At 34.3% G+C, this 25,251-nt stretch overlaps 2 protein-coding genes across 3 annotated transcripts in view; one reads left to right on the top strand and one right to left on the bottom strand.

Annotated features, from left to right (window-relative positions):
• Positions 1-25,251, top strand: part of BRD10 (bromodomain containing 10) — a 79,108-nt gene that overhangs the window by 47,442 nt on the left and 6,415 nt on the right. For both annotated transcript variants that reach the window (XM_072596963.1, XM_072596972.1), the window contains 2 exons: positions 2,510-2,599; positions 19,538-19,653. In XM_072596963.1, coding sequence (XP_072453064.1) covers positions 2,510-2,599; positions 19,538-19,653 — 206 coding nt within the window. The remainder of the gene's footprint in view (positions 1-2,509; positions 2,600-19,537; positions 19,654-25,251) is intronic.
• LOC140496786 (CD9 antigen-like) lies at positions 20,794-21,898 on the bottom strand. The gene has a single exon (XM_072597013.1). The coding sequence runs from the start codon at positions 21,537-21,539 to the stop codon at positions 20,859-20,861; it is 681 nt and encodes a 226-aa protein (XP_072453114.1). The 5' UTR covers positions 21,540-21,898; the 3' UTR covers positions 20,794-20,858.

A 25,251-nucleotide genomic window follows, 5' to 3' on the forward strand; every position in this document is an offset into this window, starting at 1 on the left:
TTGATTTCTCATGTAGTACTTTGTGGGAAATATGTAATTTTATTAATGTGGTAGCCTGTCATTTTAAGTTTTAATGCGATAGGTGTATATTTATTATTGTAGTTCAAATAATATTCAAATAACTTTAATGTGAATGTAATATAAAATTTTGGTATTTTTAAAGGCAACTTTATTTTATTTGTCTTTATATCTAACTGTAATTTGGCTTATGCTAGAAACTTATAAATATGCAAAAGTGAATTTTTTATTCAACAACCTTATGTGTAATTTTAATGTTAACAGTATTGGCAAAGTGGAGAATTATATACATATCCCATATATTCCTACAAACTTGAAATTAGGGAATGTTTAATTCCCTACAGCTCAATTCCATGTCTGCTTAATAGCCCTTTACTGTAGGGACGGACACATCCTGCTTTCATTTATCTACTTACTCGTCAATCATTTCTTTATCAATGGATAATCCAAAGGAGCATTCTCCAGGGAATGAGTTCTTAGGCCCAAAGTGCAGTGAGTAACAGCTTGGGAGAAGATCCCAGTATGTTATGAAACTTCTACTGCATCCTTGATTTGGTTTGACCAGAAGTATTTTACAGTGTGTTAGTACAATAGCCAGAGTATAATGTGAGCTATTCAGAAGTTTTCTTTTTTCATTTAATTGGTAAAAATTTTTTCAGCCATTTATTTTTCAAATTTGTAAGTCAAATAAGAGAAGTGGAGTTTAAGAATAACAAGTGTGTTTTTTTGTAGAATTATATTGTCTTCAGTACTGCATGTTAAAGTGTCAGAATCTCTTCCATCTACTCCCTTAGGGAAAATTGTTTTTAAGAAGAAGCATCATTTATAGCCAAGTTATATTGAAATGAGCTAGAAGTACCATATTAGAAGAGGAATTTTTAACCTACTAGAAAGTTTAGTCACTATCTAACATTTTGCTTTTCCTTTCTTATACACATGGCAGCAGTTTTCCTTTAACAACTATTTATTATCTATTGTATGCACAACTTGCTATTTTGAATTATATAAAACATTTTCCTGTAAGTACTTAAATGGTCAGACAATCAATTAAGTCTTCTTCCCCATACCATCAAAATTGCATGCCAAGTTCTCCATTCTATACAGTTTCAATTCTTATACTTTTGTTCTTTTATCTGAAAAAATATATCTTGTTACTAAATCTCCGCTTCAGTGTTACTCTAGGAGTCATTTTCTAATGCACGATGTATTCTAACTTGAAAATTCTTTAAGTTTTAGATTTGAGATTATATCCGTTGTAAAAATTTGAAATTATATAGGTTAAATTTGCTACAAGTAATCCATACAATAATGTCTTACTTTTAAGGACAATGAGTCCCTTTTTTTTCACCTTTCTGGAGCTGAAAGCCGTAGTAATAATTTTTTTTTAAATTAAATCTTTTTCTTCTTAAAATATAATAGGCCTTTGGGGAAACATCTTGATTTTCTTATATAAGAATTAAGGAATAGTTTAAGATTATTGTAATAGGGATAGAGTTTATAAAAAGAAAGAGTGAATTAACTTCCTTAGAAAAGAATGGGGGTCTATCCAATACCACTCAACATTGCCACAAGAACATAGATTATTCTTCTGTATTTGATTAATTAAATAAATTTAAAGACTTGAGGGGAAAAAAAAACTGATGTGAAATACATTGAAATGGTCTTTGAGTGGAACTTCCAAAGGGAAAAAAATTCTACTGAATTGCTAATCTTTTTTTTTTTTTTTGTATTTTTGATAGCTACCTTCATAAAACTTTTATAATTGACTCCAGTCAGAACTAATATAAAAGTCTATAGCATTGGGAATAAAAAATTAGTTTAGGGGTGTTAATTAGGACAAATTATTTTACTCATTTGTTGTCATTATGTAGAGGATCTATCAAAAAACTCTGAAAGGAAATCAGAAAAACAATATACTGTATAGAAGTCCTTTCTTTTTCGCTCTGCAGTAAGTTGTGGAAAAAGGTCTGCTTTAAATTTGTTGTTTGAATAACTGCCATGTAGTATAAATCTTTATTCTCTAAGCCTTGACTACTGTAACCAGGTGTTGCTAATTTGTGTAGCTACCAGCACAAGACAGATATATATTCATTACAGCATTTATTCATCTGCTAAAAGACTGTCTGATGCAATATTTTTTAATGGTGATTCAGAAAACTGAAAACTAAGGCAGGTTTCCAGATACGTCATTTGAGGCTGAAAACTTGTTAAAAAAGAAGCTGGTTTGGAAAGCAAACTTTTAACAGGTGGGGATATGCAAAATACAGCCACTAGTATTAAAATTTTAGCTTCCCCAGTTATAATGAAGTTTATAAATTATAAACTAGTAAGACACTTTACAAAAATTAATAACTGGGTTTTTCCTTACTTTTTGCTTATTATTAAAAAAACTTAATTGTAGATTCAATGTATGTTAAGACATCTTTTGTTACCACATTTTAGGTGTTTTGTATTACATGTTATCAAGCTGTGTTTTTGTGTTTTATTTTAGCTTATTTGCACTAATCTTGATGAACTCAGGGAATTAATCACAAAAATCGAGAATGAACTCAAAGATCTGGAAAACAGTAGGAAAAAATCGGTAGGTGTTGATCCAAACATTCTCTCTGTTGTTGTCAGCATTCAAATATTATTCCTGCTGTTTTCTAAAGCCTTTTTATTACTAAAAACAAAACAAGATGGAAAACTTGTTACTCTCTCTGGATTCCATGAAAATTTATCATGCAAATTATTTGGAAACATCATTTCTCTTTATTTTTTCTGTAGCATGGTATTTTAATTTTTAATAGTTAAAAGCATATCAGATAAAGCCTTGGATACTGCACAATATTCTGGTTGCTTGCTTTGTGACTGATATTTTAAGGTTAAATCTCTGTAGTTTAATACCTGCCTTTCAGGGAATTTTTTTGTTTGTTTTGGTGTTTTAAAATCATTAAATGCCTTACTGAGAATTGAGTTTTTTACTTAAATATCAGTTATGTGCCATAAATGTTTGTAAATTAACTATAATGGAAAGATTTATGACCCTCTTTCCCCTATTTTATGTAGATCTGTGGTGGTTTTTTGACATGTGTTTTAAGTCCATCAGCATTATCACTTAAGTTTTTCCTACGAACTTTCATCACATGTCAGTTTACAATCAACTCTCACCTTAATCACATTTGAAAGACATACATAAGTACTACTAGATTTAGTAACATGTCATTATTCAGATTTCCAGCAGCCTCAGCCATTTGGAATACAACTCAGAACCTGGGAATGAGCAAAAAAAAAATGCCTGTGAACGTTGAGGGAGGAAGTCATATGGAGCCATCCTTGGGCCTTAATCTAAAACTTGTGTACCTAGAATTATGTATAGAATTAGATTACTAATTTCCAAATCTTATTTAAAGAGCAGGTGCTGGGCTTCAGCAAGGAGGAACAATTATTAAGTTCGTTCTATATTTCTTTTCTTGGAGATAATCACTTGTTTTGAGTTGAAGCATTCATTTTACATTTTATTTCATAAAGTTGATCTGTCAGCACTTTATTCTACTGATACCTTATAATCAAGATGTGAAATCTTAATATAGACTTTATTATCCTCCTAGTAGAGCTATAAATAGAATCCTGATTTATGAATTTGCTTAATAGCCCTTCCCTACTATTTCCATGTTTTTTAGGCTATGGTGGATTCCTGTTTTATTTGGTACAAAGTTTTCATCATGTGATTTTTATATGTAGTTTTGGTTTTTTTTTATATAAGAAGCTGTGACCCTAATCCTGCAGGAATGAAATATACAACAGTTCCTAGCTTTACTCATTAAGGAACCATCACTCAGCCTGCACCTCTCTTTGTTTTCATTTTTTTTCTTGACTTGTTCACCATTTAATTATGTGGCCAAAAGAAAAAGGTACAAATATTGGGAATGCTTTGTGTTCCATTTGAATCAACTTAATAATAACACCTTCAAATAACTTTTTTGTATCTTCTCATTTGATCCTTAAAACAACCTTCTGAAGTTGTCTGGAAATATTATCCTTATTTTACATATGAGGTAATTGAGGCTGAGAATCCTTGAGTGAGTGTCCAAAGCTCATTCGTAACAAAGCCAAACCTCACCTCTTCTGAATTTTCCCAGCAGACTATGTTGCTTTCCTTCTCCTTAAAGCCCCTTCTAAGATGTGTTTTCTTTGTGGTATCATAGACTCATAGAACATTAGAGGTAGAATATGATCATATATTCCCACCTTCTCATTTTACAGATGAAAATGAAGGCCAAGGTGATAGTGACTCAATTAAGTAAATATATCTACTAATTAACAGTGCTAAGATTTTTAACTTGTGTCCTCTGATTTCAAAGAAGAGTTTTGCTGATGGTAATGAAACCAGATTAATACTTTTTGACTCTGTATTGTTCAATTTATCATTCTTAATATCATACCCTACTTTGAAAGTAGGATTGGACATAGGTGACACTTTGAAGGTAGTGGTGGACACTATAGAAGAATAGAAAAGTCCCTAGACTAAGAGTCAGAAGACATGGACTCTGGGTTTAGCACTCTCTTACTAGCTGTGTTGTCCCTTTCAGCTCTTAAAAAATTGCGTAGTTCTTTGAATTATTTTCTTTGAACAATCAAAATATCACAAAAAAATCTTCAGTCATCTAAAACTCTTACAATTGCTCTCTCTAAATTAAATTATTTTAAAGCCATATTACTTGTTACCAAAATTCCTTAGGAATCTGGCCACTTTTAAAATGAATAAGAGTTTCCTGATTGGAATTGTTGATGTTAAAACTCAAATATCTAAAATTTCTTATATTTGTTTATCATAAGAAAGCATCATTTACCAACAGTTCCTCTTCAGTCAGTGAAATACCTCCTCAAGATTCCTTTGTCCATTTTCTAGGGACAGAATATAGAATATTAGCACAACGAAGAGATGGGAAAAATCATTAGAATTTTATAATATGCTTTGTAAGAGAAAATTTTTTTTTGTATTTCTGCATAATGTTACTTCATATTCAGTGACAATAGATAAGAAAGCAAACACAAATGGCTTATGGAGTTTAATAAAGCAAAATGTTCGTTCTGTAGCAGCTTTTTCTTTTGGATATCTTCGTGTTTCATTTTTTGTCTGGTGATATAGATCGCCCCCTGACAGTCTCTGAATTGAGGAGGGGGTAATATCTTCTTTCACTGACCTTTGTTTTATTTGTAATTCTGTGTATTTTATTTCATGCATTTAAAAATATTATTGTGAGAAAGGGTCCATAGGCTTCACTAGACTGTGAAAGGGATCCATGACAACAACAAAAAAATTTGGATAAGAGCGCCTGCTCTAATTCATGGGGAAATGATTGAAATGACCAAAGAATGGGGTTTTTACAAAGCAGTGCCAGTAATTTTGTGAAACTATCTTCTCATGGATAGACAAACTTCACCATTATCAACTGATCCTGTGTTATAGAAGGAATAGACAGTAGAGTGCTTTCTTTGATCTTTTAAAAGTTACTCAGGGAAAAGTAATCTTGTGGTATAGCTAATTTTGTGTATGCCTTTTGGAGACAATCATCTATGTGCTTTCTAGATATATATTTCTAGGGTGCTGTGTTTGTCTGAAATTACACTTTGGGAGAATTCTGGCTAGAGGTAAGTTATATTTTCCTCTATATCAGAAGTTCTCTAGTATATTTAGATTAGTAAAGACTGACCAAACACTAAACATTATTTAATAATCACTCTCTGTACTCTCTCTTGGTTAGATCACATCTAGAACATTGTATTCTCTTATGAGTACCACATTAGACAACGTTTAAAAAATGTATTTACTCTAGAAGAGATTAGGTTGTAAGCAGGTGAAAAAACCTGGGTTTAGAATCAGGAAACTATCTGTGTGACCTTAGATAAATTACTTCTCTCTGGGCCTCAATTTCTTTGTCTATAAAATGAGGGGTGTTATACTAGATAATTTCCAGGGTCTCTTCTAGCACAGACATTCAATGTATAGAGAATTTAATAAAGTCACCTTTCAGTTTTACGTGCCTGATTGTCTACATTGTGGATTGTTTCTTCAACATAAATAAAAACTTCTTAACAATTAAGGTGGTCCAAACCTGGAGTATAAGGAGTCAATGAGAATGCCCTGTTTATAGAGATCTTCAAGTAGAGTCTGGTTGGCCACTTGTCACATGTGGTGGAGTCAATTCTTACTCAAAGTGATGTTGGACTAAGTGGCTTCTGAGGTCCCTTCCAACTCCGAAATTCTGTCATGCCTTTCCTTCATGCCCCAGAGTCCTTACTATGAATCTCACTTATTATGCTCTAGCAGTATCTCCTCGGACTATCGAAATATGTGGGCTCCTTTGCCCTATAAATGACTTTACTATACACATTTCATGCTTTTGCTTGTTTTTTATGATTCTTTGTCTTATTTTTCTCATGTTGCTTCTTGGTGCTGTTAATAAATTAGCTTCTGTTAGTATCTTCTAGCCTGTATCTAATTTCCTTTTCCATTGTACTTCTGTGGGCTAGGAAAGTCTTATGTATAAAATAAATTAATGAAGGCCTGAGGGACTTTTACTGTGAGTCAAGTTCTTGACCACATCTTGGTGCAGTGAACTAAAATGTATTCTAATTGCAACTCCGTCTAATATTGGAAGATTGTTCAAGGCTAACTTAAATTTTAGAGAATCTCCTAGGGCAGGAGGTTATTAACCTTTTTGGTGTCATGGACTCATGTAGCAGTCTCATGAAGTTTATGGAATCCTTCTCAGAATAATGTTTTTAAATACATACAATAAAATATGGAAGATTACAAAGAAAACTAAGTATATTGAAGTACGGTTATCAAAATATTTTTTAAAACTAGTTTATGGATCCCTGCTTAAGAGCTCCTGCTGTAGGGGAACCTTAAAGTCATATATCTGATTAGTGGTACAGCTAGGATTCCCATATTGCCTTATTCTCAGTTTAGCACATAGTTGCATCATGTTACCTTTCTAGTGAAGCAAGCATCATATTTTAATGTGTCTTGTTAATTTTTTTCTCAGTAACGTTATAGTTCAAATTTTCAACATGATTCTGTTTTTCACCGGGATAAAAGGGAAAGATTAGGACTCTGTGAAAATATTAATAGTGAAGAAGCAGTAGCATTGTGCAAATATATATTTTTTGGAGTTTAGGTGACTAATAGAATGAAAACCTAGTCTAGTGAAACTGAAGTAACAAAATTAAGATTATTCTCTGATACATTTTCCTCACAACAATCCTAAGAGGTAGGGGTTATTATTATCGCCTTTTACAGATGAGCAAATTGAGGCAAATAGAAGTTGTCACTTGTCAAGAGTTACACAGCTAGTTTCTGAGGTCACATTTGACCTTCTGTCTCCGGGTCCAGCTAATTAAACATTGTGCCACTTAACTGACCAATCTTAGTTTGCTTAAAATAAGACCTAGATTTCTTACTCCTACCCTTTTGGAAGTACCCTTGTTCTCTACCTGAGTTAAACTAAAATAGAGCAAATACAGACAGCAGCATCAAGGCCAGAGTCTGCGCTCAGAGCCATTTTCTGTCATCATGTGATGAATAGGACAAAGGACAATCAGTGGTTCCTCTCCCATTTCCTAAACATAAGGGTATGTATAACCTTCTATTTGCTTAAAGCTGTTTAAGTTTTCTTCTCATTTCTCTCATTTCTTAGACTTTTTTACTCCATATGAGAAAAATAAAGCTACCAGGACAGAGCTCAGTTTGTTGTATCCTTTCCTTTGAATGATACTGCTTCTTTCTGCTTGCCAACTCCCCCTTCTTGTGGGAGAAAATAAAATTGGATATTTAGAAAAGGTTAAATGCAAATCAAACTATATACCAAAGCCCCTGTAAACAAGTGTTTATTATGTTCATAAATTACATATTTTGGAGGAAAAAATTTTAACAGCTCTCAAAAATAAGACAAATTTGCCTTTTCTTTGGAGAATTGTAAGGGAGCCTAATCTTCATCCTTGATTCAATAAGTTAAATTAAAATGCCAGACCTCAGGTTCAGAGCTTTCTCACTCCACTCATTATGATTTAAGGCCTCTGGTAAATGTTTTCCTTGTCTGCTTTTTAACAAGCATGTTATATAGAGGTTTTCTAACCTGGAGAAGAGATGGAGGACTGAAGCAGGGTTATAGACTGGACCCATGATTGCATTGGTGTACAGAACTATTGGTAAGGAAACTTCCTTAACCAGTACAGATCAGCACCTGCTCTTCAACTTAGAACGTTGTGCAGGGCACTAAATGTTATGTGACTTGGCCAAACCCACTTAACTGTGTGTATCACAGGTGTTACTTTTAATCCAGGACACCCTGACTCTGAGTCTAGCTTTCTTGAGGTTACAAGGATAAGACGATTATGTATTTGTAATGCTTTGGAAATAAAGGTGCTATATGTATATTGTGGCATTAGGTCTGTTTTCTTTGTTTATGTTTAGGAATTAACAGAGCAGTAGCTCGCATTTGTATACTACTTTTCATAACACTTTCCTCACAGTAGCTCATTAAAGTAGGTAGACAAGTGTTAGGATTCCCATATTATAAATAAAGAAACTAAGGCTAAGAAAAATTGTAACTTGCCTTCTATTATGTAGTTAGTAATTAAGCCTGTGTTTGAAAATATGATTTCTACTCTTTTGATTACAAATGTATTTTCTATTATGCCATACTTCTACATCACTATAGTTGCAAAAGTTAAATTATTAATAAATAATACACATATACATTAAAACTCTATTAGTGTTTGGTGAAATTAAAGATATAAGTATGGTAGAGTCCTGTTATGAAATGCCTCACTTTTGATATTTACATACACTGTAGGACAGATCATGTACCCTGAGACATTGCTGTGTGCACTTTTGACCCAGTAAGGAAAAAGGTAGCCTTTACGCAACCTTTGGTTGTGTCCCCTAAAACTTTTATCAAAGGGCTTTCATTATATTTTGATTGGTAGATGATGTGGTATTAATCTCTTAGAAGCTGTCCATTTTATTCAAATATTGTCAAAGTAACTTGTTAAAAATATATCACTATATATGTGATTTTTAAGAAATTTATTTATGGTCAAACATCCTAGCACGTAAGGGGAATTATTTGATGAAACCGCTCTAGGTACATTTAAACAGAAGACTCCCTACCTTTTTACCCCTCATCAACTTTTGCCAACAGTCACAGGATTAAAGGGAACCAGAGCAGCCAATCTAATGTTATCTTCATATTGAGTTGAAACACACACGCACAACATACACACACACACACACACACACACACACACATGTTTACTAGGCACTTAAAATTAGATTATAACCAAGTATTATAAAAAATCTTAAGTTACAAACTATGTGTTGGGGCTTTTTAGCATTCTTGTGCACTTTTATATTTTGATCACTTAGCTTGTTGGTATGACAGAAACAATCTGTAGGCAACGTTTAAAAACAAAGTTTAGGACAATTACACCATGGCATATGATGTTTTCTTATTTCAGATCCTGTGACAAATGAAAAAATGACCATCGTAAACAGATTTAATGCCCTTATTGGTTGTCAAAAGAATTCAATTTGTCACTAAATACCACATATGAATTGTTTCTCACATACCTACAGCTTAAATTGTCAAAAGTCAAGTTTTTTAAACTATACAAGAACTTAAAGAATACACATTTACAGACAGGCAAATTATAAATGCTCAGCTTCGTCTCAGAATCTCAACTAGTATAACCACATGCAAATCTCACTTACCTTGATTGAGTCTACCATTGCTATGCCCATATCAACTTAAATTTTTAAGAATTGACCATAGAAATAAAAATTGTTTTGTAGCAGTTTTTAAATGTGATATCTATTTGGCAAAATTGGAGTTAGATTCTTGGCTGAATTTGCCATGTTTTAGAAATTTTATTTTCTGTGTGCGTGCATGTGTGCGTGCGTGCGTGTGTGTGCGTGTGTGTGTGTGTGTGTGTGTGTGTGTGTGTGTGTGTGTGTGTGTGTGTGTGTGTGTTCTAGAGTCTTTGAGAATGATTATTTCTCACAGGCCCAGTTTTTGCTAGCATCAAGATTTGATCCTTGCCTAATTCCAGGCCAGAACTCTTCCCATTGTCGTCTCATAATCTAAGGTGGTTGATTACTTTCTCGAATCTATATCTGGAAAATCCTTAAGTCTCGTTTGGGCCTTCCCTGTTTATGATAGCTCCTCAAATTGACTTCTGTCAGTGACCTTTTGCTTTTAGTCTTTAGTCCTTAGTCATTTTTGTCTTCTTCCTATGCTGGTTCCAGTCTTGCACTCCATACTTTGTCCTCCTTGCCCCATTATTCTTACTCTTGTCAGTCAACTTCTGGCTTATCACAAAAACCACACAAGATCTATAATGTCATTTATAGTGTGTCTATACTTATACATACATGTGTGTGTGACTGTGCACATATATGCAAATGTATGTTTGCAGTGGGAATTTACTTATCACAGATTCATGTAGGTAAAAAATAAGGCAAGTTATTTAAGTCATAAGGAAACTATATAATTATTGTATCTGTCAGTAAATTCATAAAAATATGAACTTTGTTAATCAGCATGGGTGGACTTATCTTATACTGAAGAAAATAACCTATACACATTGAAATATGCAGAGATAATAAGTCAGGAGAAAACAGTTCACATATCGTGCTTTGAGATTTATAGAACATAAGAAGCCAAGAGGTCTGGTAATTTAAGAAGGCAATTGTAATTATGTTCTTAAAAATATAATATAGATAAATTGGAGTATTTATAATTTGGGACACAGCAGATGGTTTATATTTATTTGAAGTAAATAAGTATTTAAGTATGCTCCCATGTAACACTTTCCCCGACCAGCATCCTGTCACAATAACACTGGAAAGTTATAGCCAGTTACCATAACCATTTTTTAATGCCATCAGGCTGATTGTCCAAGACCCAGTAGGCTTGGCTTTGCTTTGGCTCCCCTTGCTCCTACCCAACTGTCTCATTGCAGTGCCTGCCTCTGACTCTCCTCACTAGACCTGCAAGCACAGTGTGATTCTCAAATGGCTCCAGCTTTACTTCACTCAGCTGTTCTGTGGAACTCCCTGCCCTCCAATTATATTTTGCCTAGCTTATTTTCATGGAATCTGTTAACAATATTTGATGAAGTATGCCAATTCTAGCAAAATTCATCTGTTTTAACTGAGAACTACTTACTCTTAAAAGGAAATGCCACTCTAAGTTTCATAAATACAGATAATTACATGATATAGTTAACTGTGGATTAACTGTGAACAATTCTTGTTTACCTACAGTATATTTTACTGGCAAGTACTTTGTGACTGGTTGTTTATTGGCTTCTCTTATGGGTTTCTTTTTACTCTCATTTGGTATGTAGCCTGTAGCAACAGGAATGTTCTTTGAAAACAGAAAACTTGATTACCCCTTCCACTGTGGGGAAGACTTAAACTGGAAAGATTGGGACCTTTGGTATCTTGTGTCATTCAGAGAGGTCATGTCTATTCCTAAAATGTAATTTTACAGGGGAAAGAGGCCAATATGATGGTTTATATCCTAAACATTTGTGAATTTCTGTGATATCAAATGTTTATATTCAAACATAAGTAAAATATCAAACTCAAGTGTTTTCAAAGCTAATTTGTAAAAATCTACAGTTGTGTAGTTTTGTCTAATTGTGCCTTTGCTACTCTATCAGTAGAAGTAAAATTTTGTGACCCCTATAATGTCCAATTGGCAAAGAAAGAGGTAGTTGAAATTTACAATTGCCTGAAAGCATCTTCATTTTCTCTCATGGATTTAAAATTTGCTTAAATCTCAGAATAATCTTATGAATTCCAGAACTCCACAGGCATTAAATGCTGACAAAATCTCCTTATCATCATTTCATTAGCATGTAATTGTTTACTCAGTCCCAGAAAAGACCCATATAATAAATTTAAATAATAAAGAAAATTGTATCCATTGTGTATAGCAGATCATACTCAAATATTCTGAACAGAAACACTTTGTTTATTTGGAGTTCATTCATCTGGCAACCTCATCTATTAGAAGGTAGTGTAAGAACCAGAATTTTGCCTCAGAGCAGCCAAAATTTATATCTGTGCAACATAAAAACTAAGCCATTTTACTCGGTCTGTCCATTGTTTTGCATAGTCTAGAAAACTTGGTTATTTGACTTTCTATTTCATGGTACTTATAAGTAACAGATTAGATGGGGAGGCAACGGAGGACCCTCTAGAAAACAGAGGCACTACTACAGACATGCATATTTCCAGCCACAAGAAATGACAGATAATAGCAAGATAGTGTGAGGTAGAAGAATGCATTTTCAGGAAGTAGAGAGATGTGTAATACATTTGAGAAAGATTTACATTAAAATTTTCTAAAATATAAAGCTCTGGAGTAGGGTGGTAAGCATTAGTTATCTGAAAAATTCACTTACGTGTCATGTTTGCCACCTTGAGAAAGTAATCATTTCATTACTGTCGTACAAATTTGACTTAGAGTTTCTTTAAGTTATCTTCTTATTATATATATTAAAGGATGAAATGAAGACATTGAGCTATTAATTAATTGTCATGGTGTCTTTATCTTAACATACCAAGATTATACTGAATTTTGCACTAAGATAGCCACATACTCTGTCATTCTTAATGAAATGGATAGCTGAGGACAGGGATTTAGTTAGTAGCTAAATTTTTTTCTGTTTATAAAACTGGTGCAAGTCAAATGCCAGTGTTTTTTGTATTGTAGGAAGCCTCTTTAAGAATGTGATGGAGCTGTTGAGTTCCTCTCAGGACCTCCAGTGTGACGATTAGCCCAGTTTGACCATGTTTCACTGCTCTGCCTACCTGTGCTTGAGTCACTCCAGACTTTGTCACTATGCCTCTCCACAAGTAACATCCATCCTGTCCCCTCCCCTTTTAGCTCCCTTTTATGTGTTTTCTCTCCCCCTTGGAATATAAACTCCTTGAGATTAGGGCTTTTTGTGAATGTGTGTCACCAGCACTTAGCACAGTACCTGGCACATAATAAGTGTTTAATAAATGCTTGTTGTCTTGTTTTATCAATGGAAATAACACTAAAGAACATTTGCTATCTTCTATTTTGCCATCACAGCCTAAGAATTACAGGGCTTTTTAATCTGACTTGAAATTAAAATTTCATATATCTTTTGACTTCTATTAGGTTTAAGCTCTAGTGATAGCAAAAATGGTTTTGCTTTTGTATTTGTATTCCTGGTATTTAGCAAGTCATTTGCATATAGTAAGTGCTTAATGAATAGGTAGTCATTCAAAAGGAGAAAAAAATGTAATGGAACAAAACATTTTCCTTACCTGATGACCTATTTTAAAAGAAAATTGAAATTGAGTATAATTTAAGTAGTTTAGAACTGAGCCATTTAACAGTTATAGTTCTTCAAGGGGCTTTATATGCATGCAGAAGCTTACTTAGTACATCAGTGCAGTGCAGTGGTAAGAACTAGCTAATTTTAAGTAGATTCTGTCCTTTTCATTAATTTGAGTAAAGGAGTGATTTCATCATATAACCAAATTAATGCACTTTTAAGGGATAAGAATATAGTACTAAGTACATGACTTAGATAATCCTTACCAAAAGGAAAACATAATAAGTGCTGAGCATTTTACTCCAAATCAGAGAAAACAGTGTACAGTGTTGAATAATACTGTTTTGTTCATCTAGTACTACTACTAAGGTAAAAATAAAATATCTAAGTTTGGTTGGATTTACTGTGCTATTTAAATTACTGTTGTATTTGTCGTGTGTTTTCATACAGTTTGATGGTATGCTATTTTAGGTTATTTTTCAGCAGATGAATTCTCAAAATTTTCTTTTGGGTTTAAAACTGTCACTTTTAGGTAGTGATTCATTTGGCCTTACTAAAGGTTTTACATGCTCCATTTGAAAGACAAAATGCTTAGGAGCCAAACCTGTGACAAAAATGTTTTTCTTAGCCAATCCAAACTAATTTTTTTAATATTTCTATTCTTAACTGTTATATTTTTAAATCTCAGATATTTTAAAAATAGAAAATAAATGGTGATGAGAGGCAGCATTGTCACACTGAATTGAGAGCTGCCCTTAGCGTCAGAAGACCTGAGTTCAAATCCTGCCTCTGAAGCCCCTTGGTCTGGTAATCCCAGTCATCACATTCTCAGGGTCACAGGCAGATCTGCATTACTAATGATTATTCCCTTTTTGGAAATTCAGTTTGAGTGTGAAGTCATAAGTCTGACCAAAAAGAAATGGTGATCAGTCATTGATCTTACGTAAGAAAATGAACTTTAAGTTTTATAGATTTTATGCTTCTTGAAACTTTTTTTTCCATTCTTTTCTCTTCAAATGAATATTGATAACTGATTTATTTGGAAATCACATTGCAGACTAATCTTCATAAGTCACTGACTGGCACGTAGATACAGATGACCTGCATCTAAGTTTAACAAAAATACCAGTCTTTTAGTTTGTGTGCAGAATGCATCCATAGTGATGAGACATTTAATACATCCTGAACTTATTTGTTTTCCTCTTTTTCTTTCTTTTAGGTGTCCAATGTCCCCAGCATCAGTAGATTGCCAACTCCCTCTCCTTGCGACACCCCAGCAAGCATTATGCTGGTGCTGTCATACCCATCCCAGAATACTACAGCAGAATGGAGCTGCCCTTTAGTTATAAGGTAAGTCTCCCTCCCCACTCCTTTCACACACTTACAAGCACTATTTTACTTATGAAATATTGTGTGGTTTTATAAGTTTTTTTTTAGTATTTTTTCTTTTATAAATCCCATAGGGCTTATAAAACTAAAATGTAAAAAACTTATAAAACTGCATAATATAAAAAAAAAAAACTTACCTTATCACTGTAGACCAACTCCATTTTGTAGTAGTTTCCTATGGTGGTTGTAAAATCTCCAGCATAATGCTGGCTGGGGTGTCACATGGAGAGGGAGCTGGCAATCTGCAGCTGCTATGGACATTGGATGAGAAAGCAATAAAAGGTAAGCTTCAGATTTAGACTGTATTGGATGTCTTTGGTTACATGGTGCATGCTCCCTATCTTAAAATCATTTTATTTTTTTTTTAAACTTTGTGGCAGGTCACATAAAATATAAACATCATGTTCCTTGTTAAGTGGCCAATAGTGAATCCATGTTTATGCTCAAGTCTAAACAATGCAGTGTGATTATTTTCAAAAAATATTTCCTTACCTTCATCAATAGCTGGGATTTTTCTCTTTGAAATTTGTGAATTTTGTCCCTGTTGTCACCTATTTGTTTGGAGAATAACATTAAGCCTTAAATGTATGTGTATAAAGTTTTTAAGCATGTTTTTCATTACTTAAGACACAATATCAGATCATTGTTTTGCACATGAACTTTTACACCACACACCAAGATTTATCCTTGACTCCATATTAACCAATGCAGATAAAGAGTTCAAAGACCTTTGTGGTTTTACTACATATATTTTCTCACTTATATTTCAAGTTTGAAGAAAGGGAACCTTACTTATATTGGTAGGAGTATTTATTTAATTTAAAACTTTGGGTTTTGTCTTTGTATCCTCAGCATCTAGCACAGTGCATTTACTTATAGTAGGTTTTTAGTAAATGCTTATTGAATTTAATTAAATATTATTAATCATAGTATAGATCAGTAGCATTGGGAAGACTTTCAAACAGAGCTCTTTTCTTTTTCATTATAGTATTACAGAAAAGCCTCACTAAAAACATGCCATTTGAAAACCCAGAGAGATTCATCCCTTTTCAGTAGATTTCCTGCATAATTGTCTGGAGGGACCACATACTGTGGAGAAAGAGAGTCACTGACAGTTCTAGAAATCAGGAAGCTTTTCGCAAAACTTCAGCTCTTTTTGGAGCAAATCTTATGGTTTCGTTCTGTGTTCTCATCTGTCATGAAGGGGTTGAGTAAAATATCTCTAATATCCCTTTCAACTCAAAAAAAGTCATTATCCTCATTTAGAACCAGAACCATTCATTAAAAAAATCTTATCCGGTACATTGCCTTTCAAATCCTAGGAATTCTGAACACTTCATTTTTTTCTGCCCAAATTAGGAGAAACATAAAACGGGGAGAGGAGGGTCTCTTTTGCAAATTAATGGGATGGAAAAACCCACAAGCCATTTGAAACCCTGTTCTTTTTAGAGTTAAGCAGACTTATATGGAGTCATAGATGGGAGTGATGCGACTGAGCTCATCAAGACTACTAGTGTTTTGGGGAATATGGTTTCTTAAGGAAATTTAATCCATTATTTTCCTTTGTGTTCATTCTTTTGGAGGACAAGTTGGAGGACTTCTTTTTTTTATCCATTAACTTTGGCCATGAGTTTGATCACTGCAAATAACTTTACCTTTTGTCTTTGTTGTCCCTCAGTGCTTAGCTCAGTGCTTGTCGGATGCTAAATACTTTAATAAAAGCTTATTAATTGATGTGAGAGAAAGCAATATCAGTTTTCTCTCGTTACAAATTACTAAATGACCAAAATATCTTACTTAAAAGTTAATTTTTAGATCTCACAAAAAAAGAGAACGAACATGTAAACAGAGAAGTTTTTTAAAGGGTATATATACATAGAGAGAGAGAGAAATCTAAGGTGGTGAGGTGAACATAATAAGATTAGAAGTGCACTGTTGTTAAGGAGAAGAAGTGTGGTGTAATAGATAGCTAGCTTTGGAATCTAAAAAACCTGGATTCCAATTCGTTATCACACCATGTCTGTGCCCCTGGCCAGCTCACTTAGTGAGCTCTGTGTGCCCCAGTGAACCTAGGACTCTCTTTTACTAATAGTTGCCAAACTGCTTTAGTGTTTCCATGCTGGGAATTTTCTACATCAGTGAAATTACAGGCCTAGACTCACCCCAACCCCAAATTTTAAAAAAACCTATTGTTAATAATATTTAAGTTTTATTAATTGCTCATAATTTTGCTGAGAACTACATATTTCTGCATTTTGAAGTTAGAGATAAGTTTTATCTTTTTAACTCAACTAATTAGTAACTGTAATAAAAGACAGGTTTTATCCTTTTCTTACTTGGAATTAAAAGCTGTCATATCTTGGTATAGACACTCTGTGTAATAAAGACCTCACTTACAGATGCTCCATATATGGGAACAGTTGTTTTCACATTGCCTCTCTCTCCTTGTCCTATGGCTTTTCTTCGTTGTCTAACTGTGTTGTTCCTCACCTTTTTTCAGAGAGATACAGACAATTCTAGGCCGGCAGTAACATTTGGTGAACACCATGGAAGAGTATTTGACGTAATATATCCTGGAACAACCTTTTTCAGTTATTCCTCTGTTCCCCAAAAAGATTAAACACACTTTACACATACACTCCTCACATGCCCTCTTGCCTCCTTTTAAAGGAATGCCCATTTACCTCAGAAAAACACATCTACTTTCTACTCTGTCCTTCCCTCTATTCTGTTTATAAGCTTTCATGATGAATATGACTAATAATAGAGTTAGCAGTTAGAAATAATTTGTGGTGTTGTAGAAAGCCTTGTTTTCCAATTTCCTCCTACATAAAATGGAATACTAATATCCCTTATACCCACCACTCTACAGCAGTTAGGAGTATCATTTTGTAAATAAGTGAAAAGTTAAACTAAGTAAATATCTGATAGAGTTCTGTACAGATATGAGATACAATAATTAAGGAAAATTTTTGGTTGTATTAAATAAGCTAGAGACATAAGGCTCTCCTTGAAAAGAGTTCAGAAATATTCCTTGGAAACTCCTACAAAAGCCTTCCACGTCCTCATCTACTTATTAAACCTGTATTTTCTAAAGCACCAGCATTCAAGATAAATTTTTTTTTAAAAAGATTGCTCATTTACTTTGGGGTTTTTCCTTTCTCTTGCTTAATCTTTAACATTTGTGTTATTATTTATTTCAAATTATTATGTGAACAAAACCACCATTTAAATATAGTTCTACTGAGAATGCATACATCCAGACAAATATAAATAGACTTTTAGGATATACACCCTATTTTTAAATGGTGCACTCTCTTCACTTTCAAAAAACATTTAACAAAGGTTCTTGATCTGAGTCAGTATAATATGTAGAAGAGTATAATATCTAGAATTTTTGCATACTACTCTGTTTTTACTCAGGTTGTACAAATGGGAGAGTGTGGAAGTATCAGTAAATCTCTTACCTTTTCTTGAGCCCTTGTTTTGTTATTGAGTGTGAACACACACATACTCCCTCCTATTTTACAGTCTCTAATATCTCATTAACTCATTTTCTAACTGTGATTGAATTTTAGAAGAGATAGGAAGCTAGTTTATTTTGGGGTAGAATCAGTTGATTTTAAGGTCTTAGATATGATTTTTCTTCATTACATTAGGATATTCAGTATTTCAGGATTACACATAAGAATAAATTTATATGACAGACATTTAAGATTTCATGTATGTAAAACAAATTTAAAGTTTTACTTAGTATTTTAACTTATACTGTACATTATGTAGAATATCTTTTCCACAATATTGTGATAATTTCCCTGCCTTAATGTTGTGTATATGTGCAAATTGATCTCCCTAACTGTTGCTATGGGATGAAGCTTATGATTTATGCATGATAAATGTGAGCCATAATGTACTGTTAACATTGGTTTTTTTTGTTTGTTTTAAAAGAAAATTCAGCGTACTGTTGGGCAGTGCTTAATGATGAAACTTGGGTACACACTAATGTTAATTTGTTTGCTTTTGTGTGATGACCCAGAGATTAGTGAATGCTTATATTATTTAATACTCCTATGGTTTTAAATCAATTCTCTTTATATAGAGTGAAACATAGATTCTTACTGAAAGATTTATCTGAATTATATCAGATTTTAATTTCTATAGCATGACTTTTAGTTAATTTTTAACAGTGAAATAAAGTAAACGATCTTTATCTTGAATAACTTAGAAATATGGTGTTTCTGTAATTTTAAACACGTTGTAATGAAATTACAACTTATGTTCACCAAATTCTCCCTTTTGGAATAAGAAGAAAACTACAGAAGTTTAAAACCAATTTCCCAATTTTTAGTTTGTGGGAGAAATTGCAAGAACTGGACAGAAGAAGTAAAACTAATCTATTTTTTTTTTTTTTAGCATTAAGCTTTCATAAATTTTCTTTTTTTGTGTGACTTTTCTATTAAAATTCAGCAAGTTGATTTGGTAGGGTTGTTTTACGTTCATAATTGGGATTTTATTTTTTAAGTTGTATCTCTTGACTTTACGTGTAAGCATAGCATAGTTTCCACAAATAAACATGATTAATAGCTTCCCATATTTCCTACAACTAATGGGAATATATTCTACCAGATTTGTCAGAGGGTAAATATTATTATACTCTGCAATCTCTTGAAAAAGTGTTTTAAATTCTTTCTGTTGAGAACTAACATTCATTTGCCCCTACATAAAATTTGAAGAACTTACCATAAAAAACTTATATTTATAGGGGAAATGGTATCATCGGAGGCAAGCTGTAAAAGAATTGCATGGTACATTGATACGTCTCCTAAATGAATTGCTGCCATGGGAACCAAAGCTAATGAAGGCTTTTCAGAGAAACAGGTAATACAAAATTTGAAATTCATCTATTTCATTATATTTTTGTTGTTGTTCTATTTTGAGGTCACTTAGTTTTAGTTGTTTTTTTGTTTATTTGTTCCCAGGAGAACTTGACTATAATTATTCTAGGTTAGACAGGTATCTGTTCTAGTGATCTCTTTGGGAAGAAATTTGATTTTTTAAAAAAAACCATCCTTTGATAACTCATTCTGGTGATTCATGATCTTCTTCTGTCCCATCAGAACCCTAGTGCTATAATTTCAAACACTTTTCCTCATGACTGCTGCTTCTTTTGAAGTTGGAGACTATCCACCACCATCCCTCATCCGCTACAATTTTCCTTTTATATATAAATGTATCCTTGACATTTAACACATTAATTTAGTGATATTTATGGGTAGTATACTGTATGCAAAGTATGTTAGGCATCCCAGCAATGTTCTGCGCTCTAAGGAGAAGTTGTCCTTTCTTCTTGCCAAGGCCGAACCTTTTACTTGTGTCCCTGTTCTCTTGACTCCTCTAGAAGTTTGCTCTTTTAATCCTTTCTGCCCTTCTTTCATCTTCAGTCTCTTCCCATCTACTGGGTCTTTCCCTATAACCTGTAGATATAGTTAGGTCTCCCTTATTCTTAGAAAACCTTTCCTTGACCCTGCCATTGCTTCAAATGATTTTCCCATATATCCTTTTCATAACCCTCCTCCACCAAAATTCTCAGATACTTTGTCTTTTGTAACACTACCTTTTAATTTTTTTTGAAATAGTATTTTATTTTTTCGAATTACATGTAAAGAGTTTTCACTATTCACTTTTTATAAAATTTTGAGTCTCAATTTTTTTTTATTGTCATAATCTTTATTATGTATGAAATGGTCCTCAACATAAGTTACAACCTGATTAAATCTGAGATAAGACATATTTTGTTTTTATCTATTTAAAAGGCCAACAATATGGTCCTTTATTCTGTACAATATCTTTAACTAGAGTCTAGCAAATATAGTACCTTTCATTGCAGGATTTTTTTAACCATAAAAGCAAAAACCAAAAAACCCTCAACTACAAACATCGGTATCAAATAAGGCATTAAAAAGATAACAAATATAGAACAACTGCAGAATGAACACTAAAGTTAGTGGCAAACAAAACAAAAGGCACAAACAGAACAGTTCTAGAAGGCAGATCTTCCTGCTCAGGGAATGAAAGCAAAGACTCTAGACCATATCTCGGTTCCTCCGGATAGCACAGCATAGAATCATACTGAAAATCATGCCAAAGATCATCACAACAGCAATCCCTATGCCGACAGCTCCAATGATGTGGAATTTATTGTTGAAGACTTCCTCAGTAGCTATTGGGCAAGGCTTTATGGTTACTGTTGAGATCAAGTCCTTGTTAGGGCAGGTGTCTGTGATCAACTGATCCAAAACTCCAGTCAAGCCACAACAATCTAGCGCATGGTGGATGGCTTTGAGGGTTTCATTGTAGGGGCCTTCTTTAGTCTTCATCTTGTTGTATGTTTCCCTATAAAATTCCATGATCTCACGAATCACCTTTTCTTTGTGGGAATAACCCCAGATGGCAGCAGCTATTTCAGTGGCAAAAATCACCAACAGGAAGGCAAAGAACAAGCCCAGCATGCATTGTGATTCCTGCACAGCCCCGCAGCAGCCCAGGAAACCTACCAGCATCATGAGGGCACCAGCCCCAATCAAGATATAAACACCTGTGTAGAAACTGGAATTGTTTTCTTCCTGCTCAAATATACTCTTCGTCTGAGAGTCAAATCTTAGCCATAGGCCAATGGCAAGGACTGCAATTCCTGCAAGCCAAAAGATGAAGTTAAATCCAAACAGCAGATATGTAATGCACTTGGTACCTCCTTTGACCGGCATGGTGGAGACTAGGCTGGGCTGGGTTTGGGTTCTTAGGGAGGAAAGCCGGGCGTGCACAGGGACCGGATTGGACCCAACAAGTAACTAAACTAAGGTAGGAGCGGGTACTGGGTGGCCTTAGGGCTGCACTTTTAAAAAGTGCCACTCCTTAAGGTGCTTCGCCTGGGTTCTGTGCGCATGTGCGAAGGAGTCTCAAATTTTTCTACTCTCCATCCTGTCTCCCCTCCCCAAGAGGACAGGCAATCTAGTGTAGGTGATACATGTGCAATCATGTAAACATATTTCCACGTTAGTCATTTTGTGAAAGAAGAAACTGAACAAAAAGGAAAAGCTACGAAAAACAAAAAGCAAAAAATGTGAAGATCGTCTGCTTTGGTCTGCATTCAGACTCCATGTTCTTTCTCTGGATGCAGATAGCGTTTCCCAGCATGAGGCTTTTGGAATTGACTTGGATCATTGCATCAGTGAGAAGAACTGGTCAGCCATAGTTGACCATCACACAGTGTGGCTCCTACTACCTGTAAAGCTGCTTCGAATCAGTCTTCTTTACTATGTTATCATGCATCTTCCACCCCATATGTTTAGGTATTCCCCCAGGGTTCTACCCTTGGGACTCCTTTTTTCTCTATACATTTTCTCTTTTGGCAATTTCAGTTGTTCCCATTGGTTCAGTTATCACCACTATAGGTGTCTCCTAAATTGGCTTTTTCTCTCTATTCTCTCTTCTGAACTTCATCTGCACATGACTAGTTTCCTGTTGAACATTTCCATCTGTATGTTCATTGGTATTTCAAATTCAGCCTATCCAGAACAGACCTTAGTACTTTCCCCCTCCACCAACCTTCTCTAATTCTTTTGAGAGCAGCACTCTTCATCTAGTCAACCCAGGGTTATAGCCTTGGAGTTCATCCTTTGACTCCATCCTTGACTCTTTCTTCTTACCACCCATCATATCCAAACAATTGTTCATTCTGCCTCTACAGTATCTCTTAACAGAGTCGCTACCTCAGTTCATGCCATCATCGCTTGTCCCTTAGATTCTTACAGTACCATTTTTCATTGTTTCTGCTTTCTCTAATCTACCCCCACACAAGTGCCTAAATAGCCTTCTATAGAAATAGTTCTGACCCTTTCGTTGCCTTACTCAAAAAACTTCAGTAACAGCTTCTCACCTCCCAGATAAAATAACTTCTCCATTGGTCTTTAAAGCCTGTCATGCTCCCACTGTCTCCTGCCTCCTCACCTTTATTTCATATAATCCTTAACCTACTTCAGGCCTTAGCTCAGTTGCTATTTCGTGTGTAAAGCCTTTTCTTACCTCCTTGGTTAGTGCCTTTTACTTCTCAAATTACATTGTATTTAATTTTCTGGTTCCATATTGGAAACCTCTCAGAGAAATTCCTTGGGGGCAGAGATTATTTTATTTGCATATCACTTAACAAGTATCACAGTCTCTTGCACATAGTAGGCTCTTAATGTCTTGAATTTTCTTTTAATTTTTTTTAAAAAGACAGTATCTGCCTTCCTGAAGGGAGAGATATACACATAGAGAATTGCATTTAAAGAGATACCAAGTTTTATGTGAGTTAAGAGGAGGGACGAACTCCAGGTGTGAATACAAGACCCAATGTATATACTCAAAGGAGCTGATTTCTTCAGGTTGGGGAACTCCTATTATGGAAATTTCTTTCACTCTAGCAGATCGTAGTCCCTCCATAATTAAATTAAGTTCTATGGCGTTACCTGAGGAAAGAAGAGATTAGGTGATATCCCTGGGGTCATGGACAGAGATGGTAAATGTCAGAAATAGGGGTTAAACCTGGGTCTTTCTGACTCCAAGCCCAGCCCTCTATCTACTACACAAGGCATCTTCTGTATACACAAACATGAATCTATGAAAACATAAAGTAGGAGATAATTTGCTCACGTTCAACAAATTAAATAAAGGGCACAGTTCTAAGTTATAGGGGAGGTATATAGTTTATATAGTAAAATATACTTCCTCTCATGTAACTTATAGTCTAGTAGAAGGATAAGAAACAAAGACATCACTGTAATATACAACATTATGTAATTGTATTGAGGAGATAAAGTGCCATGTGAGATTCAAGATAGATTATAACTAGGGGGATCAGGAAAGGCTTTATAGATGGCATTTGATTTGGTCTTTAAAGAAAGCCTAATAGTTAAAGATGGGAAGAAAGAATATTCAAAGGTTTAACAGGAATAATTGAAAGAGTGGAAGTATGAAGTCACAAGGAACACAGAGAATGATCAGGAGAAGTAGTTAAGTTAGCCTAGATCATAAAATATGTGGGACATAATACAGTAATAATGCTGAAAAAGTAGAGGGAGTTCTCAATTCTAGAGGCCCTAAATGCCAGATCACATGGTAGTATGAAACTATTGAAGTTTGTTGAGCAGAGGAGTAACGTCACCGAGACCACTCAAAAGAAATACTTTGGTGGAAATAGTATGAATGGCAGATTGCAAGAGGCATGGAGAAGTGGGAAAGCTTAGTATGCTATTGGAATTGTCCAGTAGATAGTAATGAGTGCCTTTCATGATGGGGGCAGAAATAGCCAGAAGGGATGGATGTGAAGAAATGTTGTGGAATTGAACACTACAGACTTTGGTTGTTGCTTCTTTACATCTTCCTAATCTCTCATTTTCAAAGATATGCCCAAAGTTCTAAATATGGGAGGCAACATGAATGGTAGTGTCATACACAGAGAAATAGTAACATTGGAAAGAGAAGATGAAGGGGGAAATATAATGAATTCAGCTTTGAAGGTCATCAGATAAAATGGGTAAATCTTGTAGGTAGTCGGTAATATGGATCTGAATATCAGAAGAGGTCATGACTTAAGAGGAAAAGATCTGAGAGTTTGGCTGTAGTAAGTTTTCGCTTGACAGTCTTGGAAGTAGTTCAAACTAAGAGTAAGTGAGATTTGCCAAGGAAAAGAAAAAGAAAAGGCCAAGTTTCTGAAGGTTAGTAGATAACAAAAAAGAAAAATTGGTGGCCTAAGTCGATTGCATGGGTTCTGAAAGAAAGAAGTATTTTGAGAAATAGTGGTGGTAAAGACCTGGAAGCACTAGTGAGGAAAGGAGAGTATTTCAACTAACTGTAAATCTAAGGAAATTGTAAACAGAGTGTCCTCCAGTGGATAAGGATGCAAGGAATGTGGTGTCTTCAGTGAAGAGTCAAATTTTGATTAAAACAAGAAAGTAGAATAATATTGATTGAAAAGTTCTAGCGCATAAGGGAATTTGTTGAGAATACAGTGGTAATCTCAAAGGACACAGTAGATTAGAATAGAAGATGGGTAATCTGGACTGGAGTGGGCTTGGAAAAGAGTAGAGCTGAGAGGGTTCCTAAATTTGCTACAAAAAAGTGAAATTCCTCGGTATATATGAGATTTTTTATAGATCATTACTTGAAAAAGAGTTTAAATATGAAGCTTGAGATATAAGAACAGAGAAGCTCACAGCTGAAGACTCGGAGTCATTTCCAATGGAACTTCAAGCAGCAATTGAAGATTAAAACATCATTGAAATAAGCCAGTGGAAAAATGTTTCAATTTAGGCACAGATTGTTGGGAACACATCTCTTGTGTAAAGCAAATCATTCCAGTTGTTACCTCTTAGTTCTCTCTTCCCTAAGCTTCTGTGTCAAAAATTACAGTGCAATAATAGAAAATTAGAGAGCATT

This window comes from Notamacropus eugenii, chromosome 1 (assembly GCF_028372415.1).
Source record: "Notamacropus eugenii isolate mMacEug1 chromosome 1, mMacEug1.pri_v2, whole genome shotgun sequence".
Taxonomy (NCBI): Eukaryota; Metazoa; Chordata; class Mammalia; order Diprotodontia; family Macropodidae; genus Notamacropus; species Notamacropus eugenii.